Here is a 9,122-nt window from a genome sequence, read left to right as displayed (position 1 = left end):
AAATGTCCATTTTGTCCGCATGTAAAAGCGCGTCTCTGCTCGTCCATTTGTCTGCTTTTAGACTCTGTGTTGAGATGAAGAAATGATGGCACGTACAGTAAATAACATTGATAGTCCGCTCCATCTCCTGGCATGTACCGCATGTGTGGCTTTAAACACACCGCTGCCTTATATTTACAGAATCTGCTCCGCTCTGCGCACCGACCTCACCTACCTCTCCTGGCTCCTTTCTCCTGATTGGTTGGCAGGTGTTTTGGGGGTGAGCTTTCTTTGGTCATGTGGCCCTGGGGTTCGGAAGGTCAAAGACGATGGGCGCGTTCATGGGCAGGAAGTTGACCGTGCAGGCTGAGGCGTTGACGAACGTCGTGGTGCCGTCAGTCATCATGCCATAACCTGGGGAGCAGTGGAAAAGGTGAAGTCCTACACACTGTTATCACAAATGTTTTTTAAAGAAGCCATTTTTTTCAAACTATATGAATCTCCAATAGAGTTGGACAGTATGTTAAAATGTTCCAACCAGCCACCATCAGCCTAACAACCGGCGATTGATTATATATTCAGACAGGTCCGTGTCAACTCCCCCACCCCTTCAGGTGAAATACATCGTTCAAGCTCAATAATTAAGCAAATGCAGTCACAAACCATCAAGCAAAGACATATTTTTACACTTTCTTTCCTTATTAAACAGAAAAATACAACCGTACACCTTCTGAATTCAATTTTCTCTCTATCACTCAAGTAATTAATTACCTCGTTAACTCCTCAAAACACACTTTATTTAAACTGAACAGAAACAAAGTGAATTAAAGATTTAATTTACTTTGTTTCTGTGAGGTGAAAAGAAACAGCAAATCCACTGGACTCCATTGAAAAACTAGACAGATGGAGCCTTCACGTCCTATGGAAAATTGGTAAATACCAAAATCGGAAGAAAACCCCCTCATGTGGTAATTTCCACTGGGAAACTCGTAGAATATTTTGATACACGAGTTGACGAGATGAGATAACCTTTGACCTTTTCAACATGGCGGAGTGCAAGAGTCTACTTTATTACAACAACACAGTTTTTGAGCTGGTAGGAACCTCAGATTAGGGTAGACCAAGCTTATGTAGCTAAAACAGAAATATTAGCTTTCTCTTTTGTCCTTTAAAAAATCTTCTATTCATGATCGATAAAAAACACAGATAAAAAAATTTCTGCATTCTCCTTTTGTCTGTTCTTCCCTCAGACTCACTCCCCAGAAACAGTCCCACAGAACCAGCCCCAAACCCCATCCCTGCAATAATCATTCAGAAAGACTGGTTTGAAGTCCTTCTTCTGCCTATATTTATTAATGCTCATGGGTCGACTAAATGGGTCCATTCACATCTTAACATCAAGTCTGTTACTGTTGTATGTAAATAAGATTCAACCAGACATTTTCACCTGTTTATACCCAGTGTTTAGATGTTGTGGTATTTATGAAAATGAGCACATATGTAATTACATTATGCCCCGTTTGCCCGTGTGAACAAACAATTTCAAAAACCTTGTATTACATTTATTGTTTGTCTTGATGTAAATAACCAAATCAGTCATTTTCATGGTGATATCTGAAGGTTATATTTTTCCTATTTGTGTGATAAAATAAAGAATAGTTGAATGCATATTTGGATATTTAGGTCTTTTTAGAAACGTTCCCCTATTGTGATTCTTCAGGTCTTTCCCTCACTCAGGACAAACTGAGGATACAAAATCAGTGGGGTTGGCTTCTGTTGCAATTTGTTCAACGTTGATCCCTACTTTGGTTTAAAATGACTGGAATAAAAATGTTGCCTCCGCAGAAAATGCTCAAATCCACAGTAAATAAAGTATAAAATAAAACAATAGGAACTGTGCTGCATCTGATGGGGATCATAATAAAATACACAGACATAGATGTTTTGTCTTGGACATGCAAACTAGAAGAACCAGAGTTATCAGCGCTTAGTATCACAGCACATCGTTTCCAAAATGGCGAGAATCCAGTTTGAGCAAATATATGCACAAGAGTGACACTAACACCACTACAGCTTAAAAAAAAAGTCAGTTTCAAAGGCACTTTGGACCAGCGTTGATTCCAAATGGCAGATGTAGTGTTACCATTTTGTCAAGCATAAGTTAACGACCATCTCTCAGAAAGTACTTCCATTTGGCTTTGCCAAAGTGATTTTTTTAAGTGTAGGTGGAACCGAACAGAAGTCTGGGTTCAGATTTAAATTCATGAATACAAAACACACAAGGATCATTTCTGTCTCCACATTAATGTAGAGAGCTGCTTTCAGCCTATTTCTCCTAAGAAATCAGATCTAGTTTCTAATCTGGGTTCTGATTTGTAAAAAGCATCGGGCAGGAGAAATCTTCAAAAAACAAAACTGAGAACCCATTGATGGTTTTAAAAAGAATATACTGTAAGTGTGAAAATTTGTAATATAATTTAAGCTCACTATGTGCGCAGTTACGGTGCGGCGTATTACCACTGCGCACTAAAACCGTCCGATATAGAAGCACGTCTGAGGAAGAGAGACTCTGTGAACACTGTGATTCAAACGTTGTTGAGAATGAAATTCATGCCCTTTATATCCTGATTTACACCAAATGTTGCTGCTCCTTATGTTGATTTAATAGGTATGGAGAATGGAGCTGTGATTGAACTTCTTTTTGATAAAGTTTATGCATTTTCTGAATATGTGTCACAAAACCCGGGACAAGGGGAGGAAACTGACGTATGAGAGAAAAGCATGAAAAAACGTCTGTGTTTGTCAGGGTTTGTACACCTTTCCCAAGGTCAAATTTCTCCAAAACTCAAGCACTTTTCAAACCTTGAAAACAAGACAATAAAATTGAAGCATGTCCAAGGATTTCAAGCACCTGTAAGAACCCTGGTTTATGCTCATGTATTGGGTTTTTTTTTTTTTTTTTTTTTTCTCGTGTCTGTGAATCTGCACAAATCCTATTCTACTTTAATTTGATTTATTTTATTTTTGTCTTTTATATTTATCTGTTTAGTTTTTGGTTGTTGTGGACATATGCTCTGGCACACCCAGAGGCTTAGTTTTGGTTGTATATTTTTAGGTGTCTGTATAATCCTGTATGAGATGGGTCATGGAAACATGACCAGACATGAGAATTCTCTGTGATGGGGTGGTGCTCAGTGCTGGCCTGACCCCCTGATCCAGGGAGACAGCCCCTCTGCCCTCACTGGCCTGGATGTAGTGCTCATAAGGATGTGGCAGCTCAGCCTTTCTCTCATATACACCTAAGTCATTTCCATCATTCGTCATCGCTCTTCAAGAAAACTACTGCACACTATCTCCATACTCTTTAAGGTTACGTGGTGTAAATTTAACTTTCTCAGTCAATTTAATTAACTTTAAAATATTCAACTGAAGCTCTAGAGTACATGGCTTTTCTTCTGTTTGTGCTGTATCTACAGTACATGTGACTGGCTGATTTATATAATAAGGTAAATGTTTAGGTGTTAAGATATGTGAGAAAAATATAAGACACAGTGATGCAGCGGCAGGTGGAAATGTGTGTAAACTAACTGCTGCCTTCAGAATGTGATAAGCAGGCCCCCGCGGAATCTGCACCCACATAATTACGATGACACCTCCGCAGATCTTTCGCACATTTTAAAGAGAAGCACTCTTTGTTATTTCTTCAGTAAGTGTTCAAAATAAGCTCAATTCAGTCTTGAATTAATTTTCCACTTAATTTCCAATTTTAGTTCAATTAAACATTATATAAATATGTATATACTGTATATATAATGCTTAATTGAGTTTTAGTGAGAAAGATCAGTTTGATGTTAAATATGATTATGTTACTGCCTCCTATGAATTCAGGTCATTGATGGATTGATGTGAGCCTTAAAATTTGTAAACTGTATTCTGTAAACAAAAGTGGCAAATTAGTTTATATTTACAGTACATCCCTGAATAAATACAGAATATTACAAATATGAGGGGATGTAACTAAATACACATAGTCAAGGTTGTAATTTCGACTGGGGATGGAGCGGTCATTTTTCTCCTCTCCCTTTTACAGTTTCATTCTGATTCATTCTTTGTCATGCCAATGGACAAAATCCTGCAGAAGCCTCCTGCGGAACAGAGCACGGGTAAGGGAACTTTACCAAGGAGACAGGCCAAGGGGAGCTCCCCCTGGATCCCCTGTAGTTCGCACACTGAGTTTGGGTACATTGTTTTTGATTGTCCTAACTGGCTGCGAATGGCGCAAGCTGAACTTTTGTCGGATGCTCCATTTATATTTATATGAAAAACAGCAGTAATGTGGAGCGCTTGTGTTTGCCTGACTGTGTGTGTGTGTGTGTGTGTGTGTGTGTGTGTGTGTCTGTGTCTGTGTCTGTGTGTGTGTGTGTGTGACTGTGTGTGTGGCAGTTTTGCGCAGACGCCAGCCTCTGAAGTGCCGACGCTGCTTAGGAGTCATGAGACTTACGGTGCGTTCCATTAACCTCGGATGTCAGAGGTCGCAGCTGGGAATGACGTCAAACCCGAGTTATCAGCGTTTCAGTTACAAAGTCGGAAAAAACACGGCTGAAACTACCAGGCTACGGTTAGCCTTTGTTAGCACAGACTGCTTTGTAGTTTGCATTTACACATGAAAAACTTAAATCACACAGCATTTCCATATATCTACATCTAACAATACTATGTATACGGCTGACTTATTGTGAAAACAAATAGTAAAAAGTGTTAATAAAAGGATTATTACAGGAGATTCTTAACTGTTTACAGCTGGGGCAGCAGTCTTTAAATGTCAGCTCGGGAGTTGTTAGGACTGTCCGATCTCTGAGTCAGAAATCCGACCTCGGGGGTCGTTCCAGTTGAAAGTTCAGACTCAGAGCTCGGAAATCCCGAAATGCACCACTATAGCTGTTATCCAGGCACATATTTTACAGCATGTTCCACACTAAATGTGGACAGAGACATTGTGAGTCTGACGCTCGCTTGCTGTTAGGAAACGGACGGAGACCCATCTCCTCTTTCAAAAAATTGTCATAGCTTCTGTTGTGAGCGCAGTATGGTGCAGAATGTGTGTGTGCTTACAAGCCGACCAACGTACCTTCATGAATGTGTCCGAACACGTGTAATTTGGGCTGGACTCTCCTCTGGACTGTGTTGAGCAGCTCCATACACCCCACACGCTGCATCTTTTTCGGGACCCAGTCCAGGAAACCTGCACACAAGTGACAAATCAACAACAACAACTCTTGAGTTGAGACTACTGCAGGTGGAGAGAAGAGCAGAACAACAGAACATCACTGTCATCTTTTAGTGACTGCAGGTCGATATTGCATTGCATTGTGGGAAACATGCTGTATAATTACCTTAAACTCATTCTACAATTTTATCTTACCGTTCAACTTCATAAGAAAACCGTTTACATTGAAGCATGGCTACATAAAGGGGGAAAAAATCTGTTTGGATCATTTCAGTAATGCGTTTAATGGGCAACTATGTGATGTGATTTTCTGTGTTTTCATGGCTGAATGTATCTTCACGAGGGTTATAAATTTCATCTCCCTTCCAAAAGTGATTCAGACTCCTTGTCTAATGGCAAACCGCACATCGCAGCACAAAAAAAGACTTTTCGAAAGCAGCCATAGAAAATAAAGATCAATCACAGCCACACGCAGATGCGGACTTCACAGTGTGTGTGACAAGGATGAAGCACGCAGTGTATATGATTTAGTGGCTGCTCTCCGAGGAGGAATGCTGCTGATGCTGAGTCAATAAAAGCATCAAGTCAGAGAAATAAAATGACTGAGGAGCTTGTGTTTCCATCTACCCTGCCTTCTGTCGCTCTGCACAGACAGGAATAAGCAAGTAAACACAAAGGAAAAAAGAAAAATAGAGTGAAGTGAACAAATGAACAAATGAGAAAAGAAACTGAAAAACTTTAAGTTCTGCTAGAATTGTTTTGATCAATTTATCAATTGTTTTGTCTATAATGTGTCAGAAAATGGTGAAAACAAAAACATCCATCATATTCCTATAGCCTAATACAATGTCTAGCCAGTAGTTATCAAGAAAGCCTGCGATACCAAGGTCTCAAGGACAAGTCTCAAGTCTTTAAGGGTAAATTCAAGCCTCTGGTCGAGAGGTGTCCAACCCTGCTCCTGGAGAGCTGCTGTTCCTGCATGTTTCAGGTTTCTCCCTGCTCCAACACACCTGATTCTAATGACCTGCTCGGTATCAAGCAGCTCGTCACAGGTTTGAAAATCGTTAGAATCAGGTGTGTTAGAGCAGGGAGAGACCTAAAACATGCAGGACAGTAACTCTCCTCTAGTCTTTAAGGGTAAGTTGAAGTCTCACATCTTTAAGGGCAAGTTCAAATCTAAAATATTGTAAGTGTAAGTGTAATTCCGTCACAAAATCATCCCATGGGGTGGCTGGTAGCTGAGTGGTTAGAGCTGCTGCTCCATGTCAAGAGGCTGAAGGTCCTTCAATTCAATTCAATTCAATTCATAAAACTTTATTTGTCCCCGGGGGGCAATTCAGGGCACACAGAGCAGCAAATAACGACAGTGCAATTATACAAAAACATTTTAACCTAACACAAGAATAAAGTGTAAAAGAAGAGTAAGTGTCAGGATGTTAGTGTGTTAGTACAGGTTAGAATAAGTGTCAGGATGTTAGTGTGTTAGCACAGGTAGAATAAGTGTCAGGATGTTAGTGTGTTAGTACAGGTTAGAATAAGTGTCAGGATGTTAGTGTGTTAGTACAGGTAGAATAAGTGTGTTAGTGTGTTAGTACAGGTAGAATAAGTGTCAGGATGTTAGTGTGTTAGTACAGGTAGAATAAGTGTCAGGATGTTAGTGTGTTAGTACAGGTTAGATACAGAGAACATCGTCGGCGTGAGATGTAGAAAGACATGTGTGTATCAGATGTAAGCAGACATGTGAACGGGTGTATATGATGTAAACAATGTAAACATGCAGTAGACTGTTGAAACAGGTATAAACAGAACTGTAGTGCAGAAAAGATATAAGTGGACAGTGATCGGATTCAGATGTGGTCAAACATGATACATGTGTGTAATGAGCAGACGTAAACAGAACTATAGTGCAGTAATAGAGTATAAATATAATATATAACTATAAGCTAGATAATAAAGTGATAGTGGTGCACTTTATTATCTAGCTTATAGTTATATATTATATATACTTGATGTAGCAGCTGTGGGTTCGACTCCGACCTGCAGCCCTTTGCTGTATGTCTCCCCCTCTCTCTCACCCCATGTCCTGTCTGTCCTACATAATAAAAGGCTTGCCAAAAAAGAATCATCCCATGGTCTTTTTCAGCACTGACATACATCATATAAGTCATTGAGACAGCTTTTTGTGTATGAACTATTAATGAAGGAATATGGGAGAGTAGCTAACAGACGGACGTGGCTAACACTGATTAGCTCGGGGCAGTACGGTGAAGGCATTAAAACGTTTTTTTTTTAACCACTAATACTGCTCAAAATAACAGCAAACCTCTGCAGCAGCATGAGAAGAGTTCCTACACAGAAAACAAAGCACCAACAACGTAGTTAGTGAACCTGGAGTTTATTAAAAGAGTGTTTTAAAGACTTACCTACTGGCCCCTGTACCAGCTCCTCTCATAGTAAAGTCCATTCAAGTGGATTAGCAAAGTCAATCCCAAAAGAAGGAGCCCATTGGTGCTTTGTTTTCTGTGTACAGACTCTTCTCATGCTGCTACAGAGGTTTGCTGTTATTTTCAGCAGTATTAGTGGTTAAAAAAGACATTTGAATGCCTTCACCGTACTGCCCTGAGCTAATCAGTGTTAGCCACGTCCGGCTGTTAGCAACTTTCCCAGATTTCTCCATTAATAGTTCATACATGAAAAAAACTTTCTCAGTGGCTTATTTGATGTATGTAAGTGCAAAAAAAAAAGACTATGGGATAATTTTGCACCGGAATTACACTTTAAGTGTAAGTTCAAGTATCAGGTCATTAAGGGCAAGTCCATGTCAAGTCTTGTACATTTAACTTTCTTTTGCAAAAGCAAAATGGCCAAAACCATGAGAAAAACATTTTTTAGATGGAAACCGTTCATTGAACACCTAGTTGCCAGTAGTGAATCATATCATCTCTACTTGAGTGAAGGTGCATTCTTCATCTGAGGCAGTCTTAAAACAGATGAGTCCAAATCGAGTTTTGAATCCTCATTTTTGTAACTCAAGTCCAAGCCTCAAGTCTTAAGTAATTTCCTCTCCAAATCTGAACAGTCCCCTAGCCCCAGACCAAAACTATACAAGAGACTGTGTCCATATAATTGTGAGGGTTGACACTTCAAACAAGTGAGAAGGAGCAAATCTCATGATTTGGTAGCTTTCAGCAAGTCTTTACCAGAGCATACGTAAAGAAAGAGAAAGAGAAAAGACTCTCTAGGGATGACTTTAGGATTCTTTATACTTTTTTATGTTTTACTACCAAACAAAGTGCTAAAAATCTCACTCAAGGCACAGTTAATGGACCCTCTCATGCTCACATAAGACATAAAATCTTCCATGTTCTCAGCTGTCAGTGAATCAGTCATGCTGGGGAAGCAATACAGTCTGACTTCTTTGTCCTCTAAATGTATCTACCTGTAAAACATACTTTGAGTATCAGTTTAGGTGTGAAACGCCTTAAAAATGTAAGTGTATTCTTTACAAGCCTTGGGAGACGGTGGAAGTGAAGTGAGAAGTTATGAGGGCTTTTTGTGTCTCGGGGTATTTAGCTCTAATGTGCCGGTTGTCTCAAAGCAGCTGCTGCTTTGGGCACTGAGCCTGTTTTCCTCTTTTTGTCTCACTTTCTCTCTTTCTCTCTCTGCTGTTAACTTCTTCCTCACAGCCAGATAAAGAGGCCATATTTTTCCTCTTTAGCTGCCGATCTGCCGTTTTATCGCGCCTCATAAAAGACGGGAGATTTTGCTGCAGTGCAAAACAACGTCGTGTTCACACTCCTTTTCCCGTCACCTTTTAGGCCATCATTCGTTTCGCACTCTTTTAAGAAATATTTCAAAAAAGGATGTCTTTTCTTGACCTCTATAGCGCTTTAAAGAATCCACTTTATTGTCCACA

General features: G+C 39.8%; 1 protein-coding gene across 2 annotated transcripts in view; it reads right to left on the bottom strand.

Moving 5' to 3' along the window:
* Positions 1–274: 274 nt before the first annotated feature.
* The window catches only part of mpped1 (metallophosphoesterase domain containing 1), a gene marked incomplete at both ends in the record, with an annotated part of 219,862 nt that continues 211,014 nt past the window's right edge, over positions 275–9,122 (bottom strand). For both annotated transcript variants that reach the window (XM_083935273.1, XM_083935272.1), the window contains 2 exons: positions 275–393; positions 5,108–5,221. In XM_083935273.1, the coding sequence (XP_083791399.1) occupies positions 275–393; positions 5,108–5,221 (233 nt within the window). The remainder of the gene's footprint in view (positions 394–5,107; positions 5,222–9,122) is intronic.

Source organism: Echiichthys vipera (assembly GCF_963691815.1).
Source record: "Echiichthys vipera genome assembly, chromosome: 20".
NCBI lineage: Eukaryota > Metazoa > Chordata > Actinopteri > Perciformes > Trachinidae > Echiichthys > Echiichthys vipera.
Note: the sequence above shows the minus strand (reverse complement) of the source record. Positions and strands in the feature narration are given on the sequence as shown.